General features: G+C 36.0%; 1 protein-coding gene and 1 pseudogene across 1 annotated transcript in view; one reads left to right on the top strand and one right to left on the bottom strand.

Annotated features, from left to right (window-relative positions):
* Nucleotides 1-27,519, bottom strand: part of EHBP1 (EH domain binding protein 1) — a 361,085-nt gene that overhangs the window by 167,769 nt on the left and 165,797 nt on the right. Inside the window, exon 11 of the mRNA XM_037049039.1 lies at nt 20,270-20,459. Coding sequence (XP_036904934.1) covers nt 20,270-20,459 — 190 coding nt within the window. The remainder of the gene's footprint in view (nt 1-20,269; nt 20,460-27,519) is intronic.
* On the top strand, nt 12,824-14,005 carry LOC118988426 (60S ribosomal protein L7a-like; annotated as a pseudogene).

The following is a 27,519-nucleotide window of genomic DNA, read 5'->3' as shown; positions in this document are numbered from 1 at the left end:
TGGTACAAAAAACAACCATCAACTTCTTGAGGCTAGAACTGGACAATGTTTGAGGACCAGAGTCCAGCATGGCTCTAAAAGAACAAAAAAGACAGCAGGTAGAAGGAAAAAACACTGGAGAAAAGAGCAAGGACCAGATCACAGAGCTTACAGCCTATGAGAATTTTATTCTGCAATGGGAGACCACTGGTGGATTTTGATTGAGGCAGTAATATAATCTGATTGATTTTTAAACATTATTCCAGTAAGATTTCTAGTTCCAAAAGATATTCTGGAGAACTTTACACTGCAAAACCACCAGATCCGGCATAAAAATATAAATATTTAATATGTTGCTGGGCACAAAAATGTATAAAGGACAACCTGGACTTCTGGTCAGGATGGTTTCATAGGTAAACAGGGCACTCAAATCCTCCCCAGCCAGATAAAAATTACAAATAAACTGCAGAACAAGATCATTCAGAACTGCCTAAAATCTAGCAGAATGAAAATCCTGCAACTAGAAATTTAAAGCAGCCACGTTGAGACTGGTATGAGGGAAAGAGACACGGAATGGGACTGGTCCCATATCCGTATGTGCTGGATAAAAAAATCAGGAAGGATATCTGGGCTGCAGAGGTCCACCCTGAGGATCAAGGGGTCCCAGCCACACACCATCCAGAGTTCCAGTGCCAGGAAGAGAAGTCTCTGCAACTTCTGACTGTAAACCCAGTGGGAAGTGTGGTTGAGTGACACAAAGGATTCTGGAGTCCTCGGCAGTTCTTAAAAGATCCATAGAAAGACTTACTCAAACTCACTCCCTCTGAGCTCCAGAGCTGGAGAAGCAGCTCAAAAGGCACCAGGAACATATGGGAAGGAACTGAATGATCTGGGCAAGAGTTAGAGGGGCACTTTCTGACAGATAAAGTACTGGGAGAGGCCACTGTTCCTTTCTGAGAACTACACCCCTCCCACCCAAACTCAGAGAGCTGGCAGGCAGAAACCATATCTGAGTCTCCATCAACTTGGCTCACATTGTTCATCCCACCCTGGTGATTTTGAGATCACACCCCACACAACTTGCAGGTCCACTCAAGCCATTTCCAGTAGCTTTTTCATACCAATTGTTTGTCTTGGCTCCTGCTATGGACTTTCCTAAAATCTCTAAAAGATTCACAAATTGCACACAATCAGTATCTGGCACTGGTGTGTCCTAGATCTCTTTCTGAGTGGTCCCAGACCTGGCACTAGAGGCACTGACCTTGGTTCACAGCACGGTTTCTCCAAGGCGCCTCCATGCCCAGCACAAACAGCAGCCACTGTTAGATCACTCTGTAGTTTGTGTTGGGTGACCCCAGGCAGGGCACAGGCAGTGGCTGACCTTCTACCTCAGAGGCCCAAGGCCCCAGAACCAATGCTCCCGGTGGGCAGCTTCAGACTGTGCTGGATCACAACCCTATCACCTCAATGAGCAACACACTCAAGTGGTGAGCTCAGGGAGCACCACAGCCAAGTCCTGGTCCATAGGGTAAGCACCTTGCACAGCAGTTCCTCTGCTGTAGTTGAAGCCAGTCCTCCCAGCTGATAGGCCTGAGGGTCAATCCCTCTCAGTGACGTCAACAGCAATCAAGGATCAACCATAAGAGAACAGTGTAAACAGCCCACACAGAGGTGCATTTGGAGTGCCCAGTTCTGGTGACTGGGGAGGTTGTGCCACTGGGCCCTACAGGACACTTACTACACAAGGCCATGAAACCAAATACAGGAAGCATAGCAGTTCTACTTAATACATTAAAAAAAAAAACATAGGGAGGCAGTCAAAATACAGAACAGACAAAGAAACAGGTCTTGAATGAAAGAACAGAATAAAACTCCAAAAAGAAAACTAAATGAAATGAAGGCAAGCAGACTAGCAGATACAGAGTTATAAGGATGCTCAAGACCTTAGTGAGAACTTCAACATCATGAAACCATAAAAAGAACCAGTCAGAAATGAAGGATATACAAACTGAAATGAAATATAATTTACAGGGAATCAACAGCAGAGTAGATTAAACTGAGAACCAATTCAATGATTTGGAATATAAGGAGGCAAAAAACACCCAACCAGAACAGCAAGAAGAAAAATAATCACCCAAAATGAAGACAGTATAAGGAGCTCTGGGAAAAATTCAAGAGTACTAACATTCGCACTATGGGGGTGCCAGAAGGAGAAGCGAGCAAGAAACTGAAAATCTATTTGAAAACATAATGACAGAAAACTTCCCTACCTTAGTGAAGCAAATAGACATACAAATCCAGGAAACAAGAGTCCCAAACAAGATGAACCCAAAGAGGCCCACACCAAGACACATCATACTTAAAATGCCAAAGGTTAAAGACAGAGAATGTTAAAAGCAGCACAAGAAGAGTAGTCAGGTACCTACAAGGGAGCTCCCGTAAGACTGTCAGCTGATTTCTCAAAAGAAACTTTGCACACCAGAAGGGAGTGGCAAGAAATATTCAAAGTGATGAAAAGCAAGGGCCTACAACCAAAATTACTCTATCCAGCAAAACTATCATTTAGAATGGAAGGGCAGATAAAGTGCTTCCCAGATAAGGTCAAGTTAAAGGAGTTTATCGCCACCAAACCCAGTATTACACAAAATGTTAAAGGGTCTTCTTTAAAAAGACAAAAAATATATATAAAATATGAGCAATAAAATGGCAATAAATACACATCTATCAACAATAGAATCTACAAAAAATAAACAAGCAGAATAGAAACAGACTCATAGATACAGAGAACATTTTGATGGTTGCCAGATGGAAAAGGGGAGTGGGGAGTGGGTAGAAAAAGTGAAATGATTAAGAAGTACAAATTGGCTGTTACAGAATAGTCATGGGGATATAAAGTACCGCATAGGTAATAAATTTGTAATATTCTAATAATTATGATGTCAGATGGGTACAAGATTATCATAATGATCACTTAGTAATCCTGTGGGCGCACACCTGAAACTAATAGACTATTCTATGTCAACTGTAATTGAAAAATAAAAAATGATCAATAGAAAAACCTGAGTGATAAACTGCAAGCTCTTGTGAAAGACAAAGGTTTTCCAAAGGCAGAAAAATATTTTTTCACTGTAAAAAAGTGAATGAATAATTTTAAAATGGGTACATCCTTACAACCAAGTAACTCTATGCATAGGAATTGTTTTAGCACAGTCTTTTTTCAACCCTGATTAAACACTGAAGTCATCTGTATTATTAAAACAAAAACAAAAAAAACAAAACAAAACAAAAGTGATATCCAACCTCATTTCTAAAGATTATAATTTACTGGTTTGCCCAGGCATTGGTATTTTTAAAGTTTTCCATGTACAGCTGAGAACCATTAACCCATGAAAAGTTTTATACATGTCTATCTTGATATAAGTGAATATTCACAGCGGTGTTATTTCCAATAGTAGATATTTTGTGCAGAAATTCTTATCTCTATCATTAGGAGAATGGATAAGCTGTGGTACACTCTATGTAATAAAATATTACACAGCAGTGAAAATGACTAGAAAACAGATATATGCAACAACAGGGACAAATCTTAGAAACCTAAAATTGGGTAAATAGAGAAGCCTATCTAAAACACAGGTGGCAAACCCGAGGCTGGTGGGCTGAATCCAGACCTCCACTTTGTTTTATCCGGCCCAGCACCTGGTTTCTACCTGGTGGCAGCGCCAAGCTCCCACTTAGCTGTTAAGGAGTAGTTACATTTATACAGTCCTAAAATTATAATTGGCTCTTTGATGGCAACTGCGAGGCTAATGTGGCCCCAGTGAAAATGAATTTGATACTCCTGATCTAAAGGATAATGCATTTGTGTAAAGGTAAAACCAAGGAAAATTAGAGGAAGGAGGAGTTACGTAGATCTCGGATGAACATTCTGGAGGGACGTGAGCCTAAAAATAAATAAATAAATAAATAAATAAAACCAAGGAAAATTAAACAACATAATGTTTGGTACACAGGTTAATGCCATTTAGAGGTTCATACATACAAGAGAATGGTTAGCAGCTTTGTGGCTGGGGCAGAGATGGATTAAAGACAGAGGGATAGGGCAGAAGCATTAGAGGTAGATTTGCCATTACTGGTAATGTTTTAGTAGTTAACACTGGATGGTGTTCATTTTGTTATCATATATAACTTATATTTCCTATATTATTTTGTATAAATCAAATATCAAATAACAACACATTTTTAAAGATTTCTACCATGAAGAACAGACTTTGGATAGGCTACATATGTAGAAACAGAGAGATAAATTGAGACACTACTGAAGTAATAAAGGAGGGGGTTGATGGATAATTATACCATAGTGGTATAATTGTACAGTCTAATACAGTAGCCATTAGTCCCATATGGCAATTAAAATAAAAATTTGAAATGTAGTTCTTTATCTGCACTAGTGACATTTTAAGTGGGCAAGTGGCTATTGGATACCATGTTAGAGCAGATACAGAACATTTCCACAACCACATTAAGTTCTACTTCATAAGCAGTGTGTAGAAAGTGAAGGAGAAAAGATAGCCCCTAAGTTTTCTATCAGAGCAATTAGGTAAGAGCCACTTACTAAAAGATGGGGAATATTAGAAGAATAGCAAATTTGGAAGGAAATAAAGAATTCAATTTTGTACAAAAAGAAATGGTGAGTAGGTTCAGAAAACAAAGTTGAAGCCAGATACACAAATATGGAATACTGAGGTCTGTCCAGAAAAAGTCCAGCCATTATTAATATCACAAGAACCATTTGCGTGACATGGATGTAACCTGGCAGCCGAGGAGAGTGGACTGGCATGCACATGTATGGACAATGACGACTTTACTGTACTAGTCAGTGGGGGCAATGGATGTTGTTGAGTGAGAATGTGTACTATGTGGCTATAACATTCAAAATGACTAAGTGAAGGACTTCCAGCCAAGATGGAGGTGTAGGTAAATACATTGTACCTCCTTGTACAACCAAAAGAAGGACAACAACAAATTTAAAAACAACAACAACAAAACCAACCAGAACTGCCAGAAAATCCAATAGTATGGAAGTCCCACAACTAAGGAATTAAAGGAAAAACATTCACCCAGACCAGTAGGAGGGGCTGAGACAGGCAGCCAGAGAGGACTTGTGGGAGGCGGTAACTAGTGGAGCACAGTCTCACATTTGTGTGTGGATAAACCAGGAGGAACAACCGGGGAGTGACACAGACCTTGCACCCAGGGTTCCAGCGTGGGGAAATAAAGCCTCAAAACCTCTGACTGAAAAAACCTGTGGGGGGTTAAGGTGGCAGGAGAAACTCCCAGTTTCACAGGAGAGTTCACTGTAGAGACTCACAGGGTCCTAGAATACACACAAAACCACCCTTCAAGAAATTAGCACCAGAAGGGCCAAATTTGTTTCTGGGTAGTGGCAGAAATGACTGAAAACCGGCCAAGAGCAAAGCAAGTGGTATTGTTCCTGCTTGGACCCCTCCCCCACATACAGCATCCAATGCAGAGGATGTGGGCTGACCTTCCCTGGCAAATACCTAAGGCTCCGTCCCTTACTATATAACAGGCAAACCGAGACAAAAAACACGGTCTAAATGAAACATCAGATCAAAGTTCCTGAAAAAATAAAACTATGCAATGAAGAGATAGCCAACTCATCGTATACAGAGTTGAAAACACTGGTAATCAGGATGCTCACAGAAATGATTGAGTATGGTCAAAAAATAGAGGAAAAAGTGAAGGCTATGAAAAGCGAAATAAAGGAAAATGTACAGGGAACAATAGTGATGAGAAGAAAAACAGGACTCAAATAAACAGTTTGGAGAAGGAAGAAATAAACATTTAATCAGGACAGAATGAAGAAACAAGAATTCAAAAAAATGAAGAGAGGCTTAGGAACCTCCAGGACATCTTTAAATGTTCCAACATCTGAATTAAAGGGGTAGCAGAAGGAGAAAAAGAAGACCAAGAAATTGAAAACTTATTTGAACAAATAATGGAGAACCTTCACCAATCTGGCAAAGAAAATAGACTTTCAAGAAGTCCAGGAAGCTCAGAGAGTCCTAAAGAAGTTGGACCCAAGGAAGCACAAACCAAGACACATCATGGAGGAGAGGTCAAAAATGGTATAGGAATCAGAGAGCTCAAAGAACTTATATGTACGACCCATGGATATAAACTAAGGTTGGAGACTGCTGGTGGGATGGTGGGTGCAAGGTGGAGGAGAATAAAGGGGAGAAAAAATGGGACAACTATAATAGCATAATCAATAAAATATATTAAAAATAAATTAATTAAACAAAATTTAAATGGCAAACAATATATTGTTCATTTATCTTTCCTTCTTTTTGAGGTGTTAGGAAGTTAAGATTTAGGGTGAGACTACTTTTGTTGCTTTGGAGTAGAAACTTGACTTTAGAATTATAAAAAGGTGACATTTCTATTAAAAAATACCTTGTAGAAATTTCCATAAATGTCTTTTCTTGTTAACGTTTATCAAAGTTATGATTGTTGTTCACAGAAATTATATAATGTACATGTCTGAATTAATATTTGGAAAATTAAGAAACATACCCACAATACCTTTGGTTATGTATCTTCTAAAGCCTCATATTTCAAACATTATTAATATGGAACTGGTAATATGTCGTACATGGTATGTTAGTTTGCATTAAGTAAATATTTTTTTTAATTTTTTTATTTTTTTAATATATTTTATTGATTATACCATTACAGTTGTTCTATTCCCCCCCCTTCATTCCCCTCCACCCGCACACTCCCTCCCCCACCATTCTCACCCTCTTAGTTTATAACCACGTGTCTCAAGTTCTTTGGATTCTATATTTCCCCCACTATTCTCGCCCTCACCCCTATCTATTTTCTATCTACTGTCTATGCTATTTTCTGTACCTTCTCCCCCCTTCTCCTCCTCCCACTCCCCTGTTGCTAACCCTCCATGTGTTCTTCATTTCTATGGTTCCACTCCTGATCTAGCTGTCCTCTTGGTTTGCTTTTGTTTTAGGTGTGGTTGTTAATAACTGTGAGTTTGCTGTCCTTTCACTGTTCATATTTTTCATCTTCTTTTTCTTATATAAGTCCCTTTAGCATTTCATATAATAAGGGCTTGGTGATGATGAACTCCTTGAACTTGACCTTATCTGAGAAGCACTTTATCTGTCCTTCCATTCTAAATGAAAGTTTTGCTGGATAAAGCAATCTTGGCTGTAGGTCTTTGGATTTCATGACTTGGAATACTTCTTTCCAGCCCCTTCTTGCCTGTAAGGTCTCTTTTGAGAAATCCGCTGACAGTCTGATGGGTACTCCTTTGTAGGTGACTGTCCCCTTATCTCTTGCTGCTTCTAGGATTCTCTCCTTCATTTTAGTCTTGGCTAATGTAATTATGATGTGCCTTGGTGTGTTCCTTCTTGGGTCCAACTTCTTTGGGACTCTCTGAGCTTCCTGGATTTCCTGGAAGTCTATTTCCTTTGCCAGACTGGGGAAGTTCTCCTTTATTATTTGTTCAAATAAGTTTTCCACTTGTGGCTGTTTCTTTCCCCCTTCTGGTACCCCTATAATCCGGATGTTGGAACGTTTAAAGATGTCCTGGAGGTTCCTAAGCCTCTCCTCATTTTTTTTGAATTCTCATTTCTTCATTCATTTCTGGTGGGATGTTTTGTTCTTCCTTCTGGTCCATTCCATTGATTTGAGTTCCAGTTTCCTTTCCATCACTATTGGTTTCCTGTGCATCTCCCTTCATTTCAATTAGTTTAGCCTTTATATATTCCTCTAATTTGTGACTATGTTCCTCTAATTTGTGACTATAATCTACCAGTTCTGTGAGCATCCTGATAAATAGTGTCTTGAATTGTGCTTCTGAGAGGCTGGCAATTTCTCGGTCGCTTAGAGTTATTGGCTCTGGGACTTTGAGTTCTTCTTGCACCATCTTTTGGGCTGTTCGTGCCTGTTAAGTAGCAGGATCGGAGCCCTAAAGTGTTCACTAGAACAGGGCAACTAAGTCGCTGGGTTGTGATGTTATATGTGGGGGCAGGGTCAAAGAGGGACAATGGCTTCCAGTCTGCCGCCTGCTGCCGCGGGCCCCGGCGCCGCGGCCACCACCGTCACCAGGCCCACGCGTTTAGTTCCACTGCGTGCAAGTGTGCCACTACCGTCAGCCCTCCACCACTGGGTTCACCCCCTGGGGCCTGTGTGGTCCGTCTCACTGTGCGCGAATGTGCGGCCTCAGTCAGTCTGCCCCACACCCCCCGACTGGTTCCGGGCTGCCTGCGTGCCTAGGTCAGGGGATCTGTCCTGCCAGACCTAGCTCCGCTGCTGGATTCGCCTCTCTTACCATCCCCGTTGAACGGTTTGTAGTTGTCAGACTTCCGTAGAATTCCGTTTTCTGGTCTTTGGGTGTGTCCTAGTTCTCCAAACCTTTGTTGTGTTCAAACTTGGTTGTGGGAGAAGGCACAGTGTTTCCACCTATGCCTCCATCTTGGCGGAAGTCAGAAAGCTAATCATAGTGAGGCTGGCGAAGCCCCAGCCACATCACCCTTCCCGCATTAAGCAAATATTTTGAAGCAATTTTTTCTTTCCCAAAAAAAGAGAGGCACTGTATGGTAAACACACTTGCAAACAAAAAAGTAAAATGTTAAAAATCTTTTTCCTCAATCCTAACTTTGTGAGAACAGTACGGGCTAAAATGAGAATAACACCTGCTCATAGAATCGTAAGTAAATTAAAAAATTACTGTTTCAAAGAAATGTACATAAGGGAAACAATACACAATTAAATCAACTTTTAAAACATATGTGAAAATCTACATGCATATTACTTATATATATATTTAACTCATAAAGTCAGGCCAAATGAGGTCCTCTACTTAATATTTCAAATTATGGTGACTACATATAAGAACAAACTTTGTCTATTAAAAACAAAAATAAACTATGTTACAATTAGATGAACCTTTTCTGTTTGCATACTTACATGGTTTTACTCTAAGAAGTTAAATGTGGATGGTCCTAGTAAAACTAAAAAAACAAAAAACCTAGCTATACTAAAACCTAAGTTTTCCAAAGGCAATTAAGAGACAAACACTCAACAGTTTCCACTGCAGTAGAATCTGGTGGTGGTAAAGAAAAAACTTTAAGATTTTTATCCAAATTATTGCATCAAATTATTACATCATAGAACCAGAAATTATAATATAAACACATAAGCAATTATCTCTTGAGCTGTAGCCATTCTGGGTATAAGAATGGTCCCAAACTGTGGAATTTAGTTCTAGAATATAAATATATTTTATTGTAATGTAATACTACAAAGTGTACATTCCCAAAGAATTGTTAATTTATTAACAATGTATTTTCAATTATTAGCTTTGCTTCTCAATACGATCACTATTAGAGGGGTTTTACCTAGCTTTAAAAGCCTTCTTTCTGAGGCACTATGCCAAATGCTATAAAAAGGTTATTTTTTAATTGAAAAGAAACCCTGAATTTATATAAACCTTAGACCTAATGAAATGATATAACTACATTCACGTTTACAAAGAAAATGCTCACACACCCTTAATGACAACAACACTAATGATGCCAATATACAGTGTATATATTAATCCTTAGATTACAACTCTTAATCCAGGTATTAAAGAGTTTACATGTCCCTCAGTAGTATGCCCTTCTGCACAGAAACCAGTTAAAGAATACCTACTGCCACTGAAAATATGTCCTAACTTCTTGTTTTAGTGCCATGGAAACAGACTGTAAAAGAATATTAAGCTATTTTTATATCTAGTTCCTCCATTAGTTCAATTGTACTGTGATTGTTTTTTAGACTCTTCTCCAAGTTTAAACATGTCAAGCTGGTTCTTCAAGCCTTTCATGTTGGGACTCATGTTAAAAAATAGTGCCAAGCAAAAAGTTTAAGTAAACATAAAACCTTCATAGAAATGATCAGAGGAGTTCAACCTGATTGTAAATATCTTCCTCACCAGCACAAGTAGTAAAACAAAAAGTTTTCTTTTGATTTATGTTTATTTTCTGTTTAAATTTTCTTCTTTGACCTATACATTACTTGAAAGTATACATTTGTCCTAGTTATTGTTTTATTATTGATTTCTAGATTAGTTGTATTATGGACAGAAAACATAATTTCAACCCTCTGAAGTTTTATTGTACACTTACTTTAGAGCCTCATGTAGTTCCTCTTTGTAAAAAAATGACTTCTGCAGTTGCATGGTGTGGCATTTTATGGGGTCAAAATTGTTAATTTAGTCATTAAATCTTACTGATTTTTTTAGTTTGCTTATTCCATCAATTGTATAAAGATGTTCACTATGATTTCTCCTTGTAGGTATTCTGAAGTTAGCTTTTATATATATTTGAGAATATGTTATTAGGTGTATGTAATCAAAAAGTGGTATCTTTCTGGTGAACCAAACCTTCTATCATGATGTGATAATCAGCTTTACATCTAGTAATACATTTAGCCATATTTGATATTAATATGGTTACACTGATTTTCTTTTGTTTGCTTTCAAGGTAAATTTTTTTCAGTATTTTAATTTCAACCTTTCAGATATCTATTTCTTAGATGTATATAGCTAGATTTTTAAAAAATCCACACTGATAATCTCTTTTTAACTTTAGCATTTAGCCCATTTTTATTTAATATAATTACTAATAATCTGAGTTTTAAGTCTATCGAATTATTTTTAGTTTCTACTTGTTCCAGCCACCTTTTTGTCTATTTTTCTCTTTTATTGCTGAAATAAAAATTAAACTGTAATAGCATAACCAATAAAACATACTTTACAAAAATAATATAAAGACCTTACAGTATATTAGTGTACTTATCCTCTTGCAGCTTACATATTATTGTCATCTTATTTAATTTTTATTTCAGCCTATCATGAGATATTGTTTTACATTGTCAATTTGTGTTCAAATTTATACACCTATTTGCCATTGTGTGATATTTCTTGAATCCCTGACCTTCTAATGAATATTTTCCTTCTGCCTAAGTTATATGTTTGAGCATTCTATTTTTTGGTAATAAACTTAGTTGTCTAGAAACATGTTTATTTTTTTGTCCTAATTGGTGAAAGATGTTTCCACTGGACATACAATTCTAGATTGGCATTTATTTTCTTTCATCATGTAGATGATAAAATCAAACTGCCTCTGGCATCTATTGATGCTATTGAGAAATCATCAGTGTTCCTTTGAAGGTAGTTTGGCTTTTCCCTACCCTTGGGCTTATTAAAAATCTCCTTTTCTCTCTCCCCCTCTCCTCTCCCTCTCCAGAGATATCTCTATCTCTAGCCCTCTATCTGCATATCAATGAGTTGATCAACGATCTTCTGAAGTTTCACTATGAGGTCTCTTCTGGGTTTGGAGTTCTTTTATCCTGATTGGTATTTGTTAGGCTTCTTGAATCAGCAGACTGTATCTTTCATCAGTTTCCAAAAGTTCTCAAATATTATCTTGTCATATACAATCTCAGTTCTACTCTTTTTTTTTCCTTCTCAGAGTCTTCTTAAAATTTTATTACATCTCATTCAATCCTTCAGGTCTTTAAAAAAACTTTTTATAATGAAAAATTTCAATAGTAAAACAAAATAGTATAATGAACCCCCAAATAACCACCAGCTTCAAGAGTTAGCAACATTTTTTCCAATTGCGTTTCATTGTTCCCTCCAAATATCATCCCCCAACACACATTTATTTTTCTTGTAGAGCATTTTAAAGGAAATCCCAGAATCCTACATTTCAACACTAAATAATCCAGTACATGCTTAAAATCTATAATTTCTCCTCTCCTATTCTCCACTTTTGCCAAGCTATTCATTTGTTAAATGAATTGAATCACTAGTCCTGGAGGATTTCCCACATTCTTTCTTGGTCTATTGCACCTTCATGGTGTCATTTCACATATTCCTCTACCCACAAGTTTCTTGTAAACTGGTAGTTATTAGAACCAGCAGCTTGACTAGATTTAGGTTTAATTCTTTTGTAGGAATACTTTATAAATAGTTCTATATACTTTCTAACACAATATACCAGGAGGCACAAAATGACTGGTTTTCTTAATAATATTAACGTTGATAACTACAGTTGCATATTGTCAGCTGGATCCACTCATCTATTATTAAACCTTTCCTCTAATGGCTTTAGATGCCATCCTGTTTGATACTAGATCCATCAGAAATTATAAAATGGTGAGTTTTTTAATAATATAATTCCTTCCACATTTCATAGCTAGAATTATTTTGTGGGAAGAACTTTTCCCTTATCAGCTATTTAATTATCTTGGAATGCAGTTCAATAAGGAAGGAAAGTCAAGATAAAATACTGACTTCTTTATCAACTTATACAATATGAGCTGGTGCTCTGGCAACCTTCAAACTCAACTATTTGGGTATTAATATTACAGATCATAAATTTTTGTATATTTGGTATTTTTCAATCCTTTTGCAGATATTCTTTTTTAATTAATGTAAACATGCTCTACTGTCTCCATCATCTAACATTCCAAAAGCATCTGATGGTAAAATCTTTCTATTATAGGTCATCTGCCTTTGAAAATCAAAAGTACTATCAGGATATGTTTAGGTTTCTATCACATTCCACTCATCCTGCCTGGTACTCATGCACCGTTTTAATCTAAAGACTGAAGTCTTTCTTCAGCTCACATAATTCTCTTCTCTTTCTCTGATAAATTATTTTGTCATCTATTCCCATCTCTATAACCTCCATTAATAAAATAGCAAATTTCCTGACTCTATTCTTCATTTTTATTTTTCCTCCTATTACATTAATCTCTTCACTTTTCACCTTGAATTAGAGAATTTTTCAAGTTTCTCCTCTAATTCACTAATTTGATGTTCTGCAATATTCTATCCAGTGTTTAAAATTCTGAAACTTGAAAATTTTTATTTTTCATTTCTGAGAGCTTTTTCCTATTCTCAAATGATTACTTTTTACCATCTTTTGGGAAAATTCATACCCATCGAAAAGTTGCAAATACAGTACAATAAAAACTCATATATTCTTCATCTTGATTCACCCATGATTAATATTTTGATCAGATCATTTTTTTTGTGACTACTGGCTGTTTTTTCACTTATTTTACTTGATTAAATTTTTTTTCTCTCTTTCCTCCTGCTACTCAAGATGCAGAAAGGACAGAGGCTAAATGGAAGACAGTAATGCCAGTCTCTGCTGTAAGTAAAAAAGCAGGAGGCCAAGAAGTTAGTAGATCCCATTTGGGAAAATAAATTTTGGAATTTGACAGGACATCCAACCCAAAAAGAGACCTCACCCACTCTATCAAATGGCCCTACTACATTTCTAGATAAGCATCTGAAAGTGCCTCCTGCAATTAACTAATTCACCCAGGTTTCAGACTGCCGAACGGCTATTCCACTGCTTAAGCTGGCCCACAAGTAGAGACCAGAGACAAAGCAAGAGAACAAGCAGATATTGTTGGCCTGGGATGAGAAAAGAACTGTGGCAAAGGGGATGTCCCAACCAAGAGGCCATCTATCCTTCAAGTAGGAATTAACAGTGTAATCATCTTGATGGAGAGCAAGAAGGCTCAGCTGTAGTAACTGCACATGATATGGATCCCATTGAGCTGGTTGTCCTCCTGCCTGCCCTATACCATAAGATGGGGGGTCCCTACTGCATTATCAAGGGGAAGGCCAAGCTATGTCATCTAGTCCACAGGAAGACCTGCACCACCATTGCTTTCATGCAGGTTAACTTGGAGGACAAAGAAGTTCTGGCTGAGTTGGTGGAAGCTAGACAGGCCAAGTACAATGACAAATAGAATGAATTCCATTGACATTGGGGAAGCAACGGTCTGGGTCCAAAGTCAAAGGCTTACATTGCCAAGGTGGAAAAGGCAAAGGTTAACCAACTGGTCAGCAAACTAGGCTAAGCAGATACTGCTGAGTTTTCTATATATAAAAGTAATAAAAATTCTCATTAAAATTTTTTTAAATTAGAGTTGACATACAATATTATTATAGTTTCAGGTATACACACAGTGACTAGGCATAACTTATGAAGTGATTACCCTAGTAAGTCTAGTATCCATCTGACACCAAACACAGTTATTATAATATCACTGGCTATGTTTCCTATATTGTACTTTACATCCCCCTGTCTGGGAATTGAACTACTTTTATAATTGGCAGCATGTACTTCCTAACCCCTTCATCTTTTTTATCCAGTTCCCTAATCCCCCCTCCTCTCTGGCAATTATCAGTTTGAGTAATAGAACTCTTGACTTTTAGCTAGATAATATAATTGCCCAGAATAAAGATCACTTTCTATTGTCTTGCACCAGAAGTAGATGTAACTGTTTTTAGTCTTTTCTTCTTGTTGACTGGAATGGGCATACTGGATGTGGTTCAGGCAGGCACCTTAAGCCACAAAGGAGAAGCCTATGCTGAGGATGGTGGATCAGCAAAATAGGAGACTGGGTCCCTGATGAATTTGCAAGCTGCTATATTAGCACATTTTCAAAGACAGAAGAAATAAATTTTTATTTTATTTAAAACTGTCATTTAGGATTTCCTATAGCCAACAGATAATCCTAATTCCAGATGAATTTCTACTAACCAGAGACTCAAGTGATTAGTAAAATCTTTTTTTTTTTAAGATTTTATTTATTTGTTCTTGGAAAGGGGAAGGGAGGGAGAAAGAGAGGGAGAGAAATATTAATGTGTGGTTGCCTCTCATGTGCCCTCCTACTGGGGACCTGGCCCACAACACAGGCATGTGCCCTAGACTGGGAATAGAACTGGAGACCCTTTTGTTCACAGGCCGGCACTCAATCCACTGGGCCACACCAGCCAGGGCTGATTAGTAAGATCAAGCAACCCCTCTTCTGGGTATTTATCCCCAAAATATGAAAACATTTACATATAAAAACATATGTACATCTATGTTCATTGCAGCATTATTGACAGTGGCCAAGACATAGAAACAACCAAATTGTCCTTCAATAGATGATTGGATAAGAGATATGCAGTGGAAAACTATTGAGCTATAAGAAAAGATGAAATACTGCCATTTGCAACAGCATGGGTGGATCTTTAGAATATCCTGCTAAACAAAAAAGTCAAGAACCATATGATTTCACTCATATGTGGGAAATAAAACTGAAAGCAATAAATAAACAAAACAAATAAAAACTTATAGACACATACAACGATATAGTGGTTACCAGAGAAAAAAAGGGGTGGGAAAGGGAAAGAAATGGGGTCAAATATATGGTGATGGAGGAAATTTGACTTTGGGTGGTAAATACCCAATGCAATATATAAATGATATATTATACAATTGTACACTCGAAACCTACATAATTTTATTAAATAATGTCTCACCCCAATGCATTTAATAAAAAATTAAAAGAAATAATTCTGGGAGGTTCCACATACATATTAAGAAAAAGTAGTTAGCCCTGGCTGGTGTGGCTCAGTGGTTGAGGGCTAGCCTGCGAATCAAAGGGTTGCTGGTTTGATTCCCAATCAAGGCACATGCCTGGGTTTCCAGTCAGGTCCCCAGTAGGGGGCATGTGACAGGCAGCCACACAATGAAGTTTCTCTCCCTCTCTTTTTCCCTCTCTTCCCTTCTCTAAAAGTAAATAAATAAAATCTTAAAAAAAAAAAAGAAAAAGTACTTAATTCCATGGAATTTGTTTTTACCTTTAGCAAAAGTCAGCCATACTGACAAAAGGGATGATCCAAAACATAAACTACTTTCCAGGGAGAAAACAAGCTTGTCCAAGTTCAAAAGGTTAGGGCAGAGAAAAGCAGGCACAACTGAGGTTGACTCCTGAGGCCCCACTGTATCCTCTACCTAGGGTTCTGCAAAATCTCCTTGGGTCTTTATAACAAGTTAGCTTTTTGCTTAAGCAAAAAATATAAAATAAAATAGCCCTGGTTGGTATGGCTCAGTGGACTGAGTGCCAGCCTGCAAACCAAAAGGTCACCAGTTCGATTCCCAGTCAGGACACATGCCTGAGTTGCAGACCAGGTTCCCAGTTGGGGGTATGCCAGAGGCAACCAGTAGATGTATCTCTTATACATGGATGTTTCTTTCCCTCTGTTTCTCCCTTCCTTCCCTTCTCTCAAAATAAATAGAATCTTAAAAAAATAAAATTAGTTAGTTAACCAAATGGCTTATTTCTATTAGTTACAACCATACAGTACTAATCAATAAAACAGGTGATACATGTAGGAGTGCCCCCTTGCCTCAGTATTACTGAGGAATAGGGTATTCTAATAAACAGGGTATTTCAGTAAGTAAAATTTTAAAGGTAACTTAAGCTTACCTTTCTCCTGCTCCAGCTGTCATTAAATGTAGCTTGACATTTTATTTGACAAAATACCTGTCTATTTATCATTAAATTCAATTCAACTTTGATGCTCATTCTATTTATGATTTTCCTTAGAAGGTTTGAGACATTTTCATATGAGGAAATTAATACTTTGTGTACTTATTGTTTTTCAACATGAAAGGCCCATGGACACCATTCTAAACAGTTTTGCATGGACAGAAATGAATGTAAAGAACTTCCTAGAAGGAGGCATTTATGTGCAAGAGCTGGAAAAGGTGTTTGTCCTGTGGTTTGAATTTTCTGCTTTGACCAATCCAAGGGGCTGCTACATGTAATTTTAACTTTGGTTTTCCTTGGGCTTCCCACAATTACTGCAATCTGTATTTAAGTTCAAAAACATCCAAATGTAAATCTTAGGTCTTTACTAGAACTTTCTAGAAAGAGGTAACAATATGAGTGAAGGCTTCAGTTATTAAGCTGGGGCTTCAGGGAAATGGATAGGGTTTTCATTTTTACAGATGGAAGAAGCAGACAAAAGTTATTACTATCAACCACTGGAGCTCCACCAAACATGAACTTGAGGGAACCCTTTCACTTGACCAGCCTCATTTCATCACTGAATGTGCAGTGTGGCTTTTCTCTATGCTATCACAAAAGTAGAAGGTTAACTGAATTTAATTCTTTATTGTCATTAATAGTTGGCTGTTTATGTTGTGATTTTTTTATTAAAGTGTTTAATAATATACTTTAGCAGATGTGTCTGGCAACAATGTCATTTACATTCCTAAGCACTTTCTCAAAATTTGGATTGCATTTTAAAGTAAGTTACATAAATTATATCTAGATGTTCAGAGTTATACATGAATTAACTTATATTCACAGTCTGTAAAAGCTGGTCAGCCACCACGGAGACTAATTTACTTTATGTTATTGGATGGTTATGTGTTTAATGCCACATTAACTCTCTAAATACTAGTCTTTTTTCCTAAGTTGTCTTTAAAAGTTTTGCAGTTTTATCATTTTACAAATGCATAAATCAATGGTCTAAAGTATTCTATCTATGTATATGTATGACACTGAGGGGTCCTTAGCTGTCTTTGGGGGTAGTTTGAATTTTATTTGCAATACAAGGACTAGCTTACTATCACTTTGTTTAAATTCTAGTCCTAGTCCTTTTTCATAGATTTTCTTAAAAGTAAGTAGTTTTAGGTGACAGGTGAAGATATTAACTACCTAGCTGAACACTCATTATTTTATGACAGTGGAAGCTCTTCGGCCTCTGTAAGCAGTTGCTGTTCAGTGCAATTTGGCATTTTGTCGTACAAAACAACTGTGGTGTAATATCCTTTTATTATTTGACTAAAATTTGAGCCTGATTTTTTCAATGGTTTTATTTTTTAATTATTTATTTTTAATCCTCACAGGAGGATATGTTTATTGATTTTAGAGTGAGACATAGGAGAGGATGAGAGACAGAAACATCAACATGAAAGAGAAACATTAATTGGTTGCCTCTTGCATGGGCCCCAACCAGGGACTGAACCCACAACTTAGGTATGTGCCCTGACTAGGAATCGAACCTGCAGCCTTTTGGTATACAGGATGATGCTCCAACAGACTGAGCAACTCTGGCCAGGACTAAAAAGCTTTATTTGAACTATTATGTCCTTTTCAATTTACAAATAAGGAAAATAACTGGCCAGGAAGCATACCCTTTTAGACATTAAAACTGTTTAATTTTAATAAAAACATTTTGATATAAAGTATACTTTCCTGTTTTTCTAAATAGAATACTATATATAAAACATAGCAAGACTCTTTCATGTTGACTTAAGGTTGCCAAAATGGGCAATTATTTCACTATGCTATAACACCACAAAGTCTTCAGGAATATATTCCAGTCTATAGTGAGAATATATGTATACACACATATAGAAATATATACATTCCAATGATGAATAAACCCCACACTACTGTGCTTTCTCACTCGCCATTTATCATTTTTATTACTGTCAGTATGCCAGTGATTCTAATCTTCTTCCTTATCTCATACATAATTGTGTAGTTAGTAGTTTCCAATTTCTTTCTTTTTTTTCAGTTTGGCAATGCTCCATTTTTTTCCAAATCAAATCTTACATGAATTACAACGTATAAAACAAATGAATGTGGATTTGTGCTGTAAAAGTGGAACAGGGGGTCAAGGGCCCTGCTAAGCCTCCATACCTCATCTCCAGTGCTGAACACCAAGGGACCTCATGGAACCCCAGGCCACCACCAAACAGTTTAATATCCCTGATCAAACTCAAAAGTGACTTCCTCTCTTGAAAGATAATATTTTTTCAAGGAAATGTCATTTTGTATCTTACATAGAAGGCAACAACAATAACAAAAAGAATGCATGATCTCATTACTCCAAACCTCTTTTAGTATAAAAAACAAAGGAAAATAAGTAAACTGTCTAAATTGTGAAAATTCAAACAATACAGCAAGGTTAAAAAAGGAAAAGCGATGCTTTCCTCAGTCTTGTGCATACCCCCATCCTACCAAGACCCTTCTCCTCAAAGGCAAGAACTATTAAGTTGTAATTCCTTCCATAATGTATGTGTGTATGTCTTTGTGTATGTATATATGTGTGAATAAAGCTTTTTAAATAAAACTTCACACATATGGAAATTATCATACTACACTCTGTTATGTACTTTTTCATTTAATAATATATCATTAATCTTTTTAAAATTTAAGTTTTCATACTTACCTTTCAAACAGTCATTACCTAAACTAACTACCAGATCAGCGGTTACTGGAATATCAGTGACTGTGCTTCTACTATCTGTGTCTCAGCACAAGGAAGCATTTTTCAAGAGAAGCATATGGCAAATGCTCAGCCTTTGCTATAAACATCACTTATTCCACAATGCATCTGTCTGCAGTGGAACAGTGTCCTCGAAATAATGTAAAAACTTCACTACTTCACTACAACAGAACTTAAACAACGTTTCTCTAAAAAAACTGTATTAAGAGTTCTAAGTTGGAGCTGGAAATACTTCTTTAGAGGTAGACTGGCACAGTGGGAAAGGTATGGGTTTTAAACTCAAAAGACTTGAAACTTAATCCTGGTACAGTCACTACTAAGTGACTTTTATTACACTAAGTTATTTAATTAAGATTCAGTTTCTCATATATAAAAAGATAATGGTATACATTTTTATATATGACATTTACTTTATCCCTCTGAGTTCAAGTTCATCTTCTTTTTCTCTTAACTACCTGTGAGAATTACATAATATAATATGGTAACAACAACAAAATACCCATGAGTTATCTGCCTAAAAGAAAATAAATAAAACCTTGCTAAATCCAACATTTCTACCTTGCACGTGGAAGGTATCATACTATTTGCAACAAACCCATTTAAAAGCTTCAGACTTTGTTTCAATACTGTATTACCTTGTCACAGTAATGATGAATTAAAATTTGTAAAAAAATAGTGACAACAATAAGGCCAAAATTTTAAGGTGAGATAAATCAAAGTAACAATACTGAAACTTAATCTTTCCAGGACATTTCTCAAAAGAAGACTTCTGCTCCTTCCTCTTATCACTGGAAACTGTCCTTTCCACCTAGCTAGTGTATCCTTTGTTTAAATCAGCAACCATATAATTACAGTGCCTCTCTTCCTCTGATTTCAAAAGAGCATTTAAAAACGAATCTTAACCCAAACTATCCAATCCGGATTATACTGTAAAAATACAGTTTGCTACACATATATACAATGTTGCAGTATAATGAACCTATTTGGATTTTACTTTTAAATCATCAAAAACAGTTAATAGTGACTTTTCTTAATTTGAATTAAATTGCACTGGGGGGAAAGAGCAAATGTTAGTATGTTTTACCAAGAGAAAACTCCTACCTTAGGAGAAGCAGAGAGATCTCTTCCTGCAGAAACAGTCATGTTTTCATTCACTGCTCCTGTCTTTGGTGAGGCCACTGGTGGGGCGGGGGCTCTTCTTTTCACTCTCTTTTCAGTTTCCAGTTCCTGATTTGGAGCTATCAAATTATTTGCAGGAGGAGTTGGTTTAGGTTCATAAAAAGGATTTGATCTAAATGAAAGAAAAATTATTGTTAAATGTCTGTTTAAAAATAGTGTATCTAATTAAAAATATGTTCGTTTATAAAACTTGAAAATAAGGAGAAAACCATATCACTGATAACCTGCAATTTGGAAACAATCACTGTTAAACTTGTGTTTTGTTGATCATCAACAACAAAATGTTTCCCTTTTTAAAAAGTATTTTTTTAACTTTTTAAACAAGAGGTCAACTCAGCTCATTATATACAGACCCTCAGGAAAATGTTTTTAATAACAGTAAATCGTATATATTCTCCACACCCAAGGAAAAAGAAATTAAATATGGAAATACTGATTTGGTTTTTTTATACTCCTACACCAAACATTTTTTTCCTTGCATTCCATCCCTTCCTTGGTATTAAATTCCCATCTCTTTAGGGAACATGTTTAAGAAGTTCATTCAGTGAGGTTCTATTAGTAAATTCTCCCAAGACTTAAAAAATATCTCTACTTCAGCCTGAAATGATAAACTTAATGATAACTAGGGAATTCTAATGGTTATTTAAATCATCTTAACATTTTGCAGACATTAGGCCCCTGCTAGCTTATTAATGTTCCTTTGTTAGTCATTGTTTACCTAGGGTTCCTGCAGATGTTCCATTACTTATGAAAACATCAGCCATTATTTCACAGCCTCTTCTTTATTTTCTCTTCTTCCAAAAATCTTATTAAATGTATGTTGAACTCTCTTTAATATTTCTATAAATTTTTGTTGTTCCTTCTGTGCTACAGTCTAGATAATTCCCTCACATCTATAACCCAGTTAACTTCTTCTCTCTTCATCTGTGTCTAATATAATGGATTTTTAATTTCAATAAGCATATTTCCTCATATGGCTGTGTATATAATACCTCAGGTATAGGGATTTGAGTCATTATTTTATGTCTCTAATAAATTTATTATTTGAAGTTATTACATATACAATCCCGGTATTTCTTTTATCTCCTCTTTCTCTTAGTAAACTGTTTCCTTGTGTGTTTTGTAATTCTAGATTGTGAATTCAGAGCTTAATCTAAGGAAATCCTTTGTAATCTGAGCTGGGAGTGCCTCTCTTCAGAGTGTTTTATGTATTGAAGTTCTTGGATTTGCCAAGTAATTCAGGAGGCACTTTATACATTACTTTCTTGGCTTGGAGGTTCTCAGACAATCCTGTCAATACATCAAATCCACATGAGGGTGGTCCTGCGCCTATAACTTCTCAGGGAAGACTTTTCCTCCCACCTCTATCTAGAGTCTAGGCCCAGGCAGAAAATGTTCCTTGTTAATAACTCCCTTTATGAGTAGATGGACTTTTTTTCCTCATTACTTACTCATAAACAACAAGCATTTGGTGTATATGATAAGTTTCTTTCTTATTACACAATAATAAACTGTTATTCTGGTTCTCACTTTTCAGTTTGTTGAATTTTTTCAACATTAGTCAGTTCCCTAGAGTCTAATATCCTGTGTGCATGGTAACGACAGAATTTGAGTTGACAAATCTAAGTACCAGGTTACCCAAATAGAGTGATTAGACCAGGGGAATTCCACCTAAGTTATATAAGGCCTATATGAGTGATAGCCCCAAGTTTCAACTGTGCATACAATAGTACCAGACTCACTTAGAACCAAAACCAACTATTTACATCTTGGCCTAGGGATTTATATCTATAGTCACATGAGACTCCAGTTACTAAGTATATCTAAATCAGAGATGGGAAATACATCATATTTGTGATGTCACTTTCACTTGTACTCATGGCAATGGTTAGAATTATATGACTTCTTCCCATTGAGCTGGGGCAGTTTCAATCTCTCTCAACTCTGCTCAGGGCAGCTGGTTTTAATTAAGTGGAGTTGACATTTACATAGAAACCCATTCTCTTTCTTCCTCTTCTTATGTCTACTCACTCAAGAGAAAAAGAACAAGAGATATATAGATATATATCAGAAAATTGGCTCTTTTGACCAACATATTTTTGCCTACTTGACCAAGATATGCTTGAAGTAATGATACCCCATGATTACTACCTACTGAAGAATGGGGAGAAGTCAAAGCAAGGAACAATGTTAAAATAGCAAGGTGTTCAGAAAAATATGAACATTCTCTCTGAAAACAGGTAAAAAGTTATCACAACCAGTCTAGAATAGAGGGCTTGCCAATAACACTATTAGCATTTAAAAAGTGCTTACACTGTACTAGGGACTGTTTTTAAGTGTTTTACATGTATTAACTTATTTAATCCTCACAAGAATCTTATTTGTCCTATTCATTTTATTGATAGCCTAATAGAGCTGTTTTTCAAACTCTAAAAGTTGTTCAAAGGGAGGTAATTCACAGAAATGGGATAAAAACAATAATTTCCTTTAAACTCCAAAACTTCAGGAAAAAAATCTCCCACCTCCCCCCAAACTTACTACTTGCCAACTGATGTTAAATGTTTCAGGACCCAAACAGACCCAATTCAGTCTAACAGAATTAATTCTGTTATGTGAATTAATGAAGTGAATTTTTAAAAAATTATTTCTGATTATATCTCTTTACAACAAATTTCCATTGTGTCTAAGATGGTAGCTGCTCCAAAAATTATCATTAATTTGTTATGTAAATATGGCTAGTTTTAAGAAAAACTCAAAAGTGTTAGAAGATAGATTTTTTTGCTACAAAAAAATTTAAAGGAATTCCTTAAAACAGGCCTGTTGAGGACCGCCCTGCCTGGTTTCAGAAGCTGTAACCCCCCATAGCTAAGGCTGAGTAAAAAGACCTTGGGACCATAAGCCACGAAGGAAACAAAGCTTATCCTCTTGGCAAGGGTGCAGCCTTTGCCCCCTTTACTTCACCCTGCTTGTCCCAGGGCAGATGACTGGTTAGCCAATGACAGGTAAGATTCCTCAAGGGAGGGATGACCTAAGACAGGCACAGCTCAAAGGGGCCATCAGGGAAGGACTTAGGGGTCTATAGAAAAGGGGTTATAGACCCTCACCCCTCAGCTTTGTCATAGCCTGAGTCTTCATTCTATCTGTAAAAAGTCTCTTAATGTCTTGGTTGCCTTACTTCCCCCACCTGATTTTAAGCTTGAAACAATGCCAGAGGTGGCTGTGGCCCTGTGCTGGAATGAGTGGTTTCCAGGGGCAATCAGGCTTAAGAAAGAATACATAAAATCCTGTGAAACCTGCTTTGCTAAGAATGCCCTCAATTTAAATAATAAGGGACCAAGCATAAAATGAGTTTATTTCCCATAAAACCCAAAGTTTTATGGCCCTTTAGCTATCTAACCCTGACTCAGAATAAGGTCTCATAGTTCTTTGAATGTTATCTACTATTTGATCATTACTGCCTGACAGTAAGTGATGAGCTTTATGCCCTGTATTCTCATGAAAATTAAACCCAATAAAAGCCCACTGAGGAACAGGCTCACGGCCCTTCTTTGAGAGATTGGCCACCTTTCCTCCCCAAGCAGATCATGTCTTAGTAGAATGGGGGGTGGCAGTGGGTCTCTGTGGGGGGAGCCACAGAGAATTCTAACTGAATTTACCATACCTAGTTGTATACAACTTTCTAAAACATCTAGTATACATACAAAGATATCTAAATATTGTCCTTTTTATTCATTTCTCTTTGCCTGCTTCTAACCATTTAGGTATTCCTCTAACTACTTGAATATTAGTATCCTTCGTATAGAGAAGGTAAATGTCAAGAAGAAAAGAAGCTCAAATCAATTTCCAAAGTTGGTTCCTCAGGCTCTACTACTAGAAATATAATCAAAATGGACATTTGCTTGAAACAATTAGAGCTATATTTCTCAATCTGTTTTAACTTGACATGTAGTGACAAAATTTGGAAGCAGAGGAGGGTGCTGGAAAATGGAGTTACCAGGGACTCCAGCTACCCTGGAACATGCATGACTACTAGGAGAGCTAAGGGAATCATCATCTCTACACACTTATAATCCACCTATTAAAGAACAGTGTGCTAGGTACTACTGATTAGGTACTAAATCAGAATAAGATCAAGAAGCTTTTACTTTTTAGGTCTTTGAGTGGTGCTCCTTGTATATCAGATTCCTGACTTAAACTGAATTTCCTACTCTTGAAGAATAAATAGGATATGTTTCAATTTATATGAAGTATCAGAATAGTCAAATCTGCATATAAAAAAAGAACATTAGTGGTTTTCAGGAGACGAGGGAAGGGAGGATTGGGAATAATCACAAATAGATATGGAATTTTGGGGACTAATGAAAATGTCTGAAATTAGATAGTTGTGATTGTTGCACAACACAGTGAATAAACTAAAAATCAGTAAAGTATATATACTTTAAAATGTAAAATTGTATGTTATGTGATATATATCTCAATAAAAACTGCTATTAAAAAGTGAATTAGTAATATATATATATGACTGTGAAACGTCTTCCTTCTCTATAATAGCAAGTTATATAATTGCTGATTAATACACTTTAAATATATTTAAATAATATTTTTAGTAAGGAAAAATTATCTAAGAAATTAACATAATTTTCACACTGTTCATTATCTAGGGTTTAAATAATTTATTGCAGGGCTTCCTACATCACTCTAAATAAAAAATTATTTTTATCCTCATACTGTATACTTGAGTAATAGATTAATTAACTTGTGAATTAAAACCATGTTAGATTAAGTGAAAAATTGGACAGAATAATTTTAAATAAAAATCCTGTTTAGAAAATAATTTACCCAGAAAAACAATTATAAAAAGAAACATTACAAATTGACTAGAATAGGATTAACAAACACACTGAAAAAATAAAATATGAAGGGTATAGCAAAATTCATAGTCTTTTCCTGTCACTTTGAAAATTTCTATTTCTTTGGAAAATAATACAAATGTATTAAAATGAGTGCATAGCATCTGTAAATAAAACTCAATGACAATTTTCCTTGAGAAACTGACACATAATACTAGAAATGATTCATGCTGGACCTCAAAAGTCACTTCATATATGTTTTGAGAGTGATGTTATTGCTTTATCAGTTTCATTTTTGCTAAATTAAATGGAATGGCTGAACTAACCCCCAAACATGAGAACACTGAGAAATCCACGTGGTTGCTATGCGTAAAGGACTTGTGCTAAAAACACCACAGGGTATATACTTTCTCTTGGTGCTGATGGGTATACTGAGGTTCTGAAAATTATTTTACACATTAAAGGAGTCAGCACTACTTATTTGTGACAGTTTTTGTCAGAGGGTACAGAAGAGTCTGGTAAGGAAAGATGAGTCATATAGGCTTTTCACTTGATTTGGAAGGTCATACATAAGTTTATTACTATAGTTAACAAATTTTGGAATATTTCTACACCTAAGGTTGTACTTACAAACTTTTGGGGGGAAAAGATGAGGAATATCAAATAAGGAATTAATACAAACTGAATTTTTCCTAGATTCTCACATCAGGTGATAAGCAATCTTTAGAATTTGTGTGTATATTCCTACAAAACAAAACAAAAAACTAGCATGTTTTTCGGCTCTTTTTGGTAACCTGAGATAATTGAACCACTTAGAATGTTCTTTATTCATGGGAAATTCATAAAGACTGTGACTTTCATGTGTAAAAAAGAATGGTCAAAACGAAACTTCCAGTCATTCTGATATTAGTTTTTATTAAGGCATTTTAAACTTTAAGCAAACATTAGATGCCTCTTTAACTTGTTAATAAGAGAGAGCTGGGTGTGTGTGTGTTGTGTAATACCCAGGCATCTTGAAATGACTGAATGTTTGTACTTAAAGTTTACATTGATATTCAAATGCTTTAGGTGTGTGGCTATTACTCAGCACCTACACCACCCATAAGAAATTTTATTTTGATCACACATTAGCTATTTCAAAGAAAACAAACGCAGTAACTTTAGAGCAAGAGTTGAGCCAACTTTTTCAACCAATGTATAGTTATTAATTAGTATTGAAATCTCAACCTGGTTTTGGAATTAGATTCTCATGATGTAATTCTACATATTTATTAGAGGTTAGAAGTTTTTTAGGTTTATCGAAACATAGCCATGCCCATGGAAGCATGTTGCACATGTGAGATTAGCAACCTGTTGTAAAATGGGAAAAGGTTCAGAAATGCAATTCCAGGGCAAGAGAAAACAAATCAGCGACCTTATTCTTTCAGATATGAGACTGACACACTATCTACTGTGCTAATGAGGCACCTTCATTCCTTCAAACAAATCTTTTAAATAACTGAGTTTGGTTATTATAATTCCCTTAAATCATCTCTTTTCTAAGTCAAACAGTACCTATGCCCTCAGTAATTGTTCTTTTGATGTGGTTCTGGACATTTTACTTGTACACGTGTTATAAAACACAGAATATATTAGTATTTAAACTTAGAAATCAATTACATTTTAAAGAGATTTTAAAACATAAGTATTTTATACATAGAATCATATTTGCCATTCTTGTGCTCTTCATTCCTCTTAGATTTATCCATGTAGGTATATGTACCAATAGTTTGTTTCTTCCTTACAGGTAAATAGAAACATATAGACTTTGCTCATGGATAGGAAGAATTAACAACATTAAAATGCCCATACTATACAAAGGAATGTATAGATTCAATGCAATCCTTATCAAAATACCAACAGCATTTTTCACAGAACTAGAAAAAATAATCCCCCAAATTTATATGGAATCACAAAAGACCCTGAACAGCCACAATTTTGAGAAAGAAAAACAAAGTTAGAGGTGTCATGCTATATCAAACCACGATACTACAATGTTATAGTTACAAACAGAATGGTACTGACATAAAAAAAATCATATAGATCAATGGAACAGAATTAGAGAACCATTAGAAATACAGCCATTCCTTTATGTTCAACTAATCTATGACAAAAGAGAAAAGAATATACAATTGGGTAAAGATAGTCTGTTCAGTAAATGGTGTTAGGAAAACCAGACAAATACATGCTAAAAAATGAAACTAGACCACCTTCTTATAGCACATGCAAGAATAAACTCACATAAATTAAAGATTTAAATGTAAGATTCAAAACCATAAAACT

The sequence above is a fragment of the Sturnira hondurensis genome, unplaced genomic scaffold, assembly GCF_014824575.4.
Source record: "Sturnira hondurensis isolate 20B ecotype Veracruz unplaced genomic scaffold, ASM1482457v3 Scaffold0006413, whole genome shotgun sequence".
Lineage (NCBI taxonomy): Eukaryota > Metazoa > Chordata > Mammalia > Chiroptera > Phyllostomidae > Sturnira > Sturnira hondurensis.
Note: the sequence above shows the minus strand (reverse complement) of the source record. Positions and strands in the feature narration are given on the sequence as shown.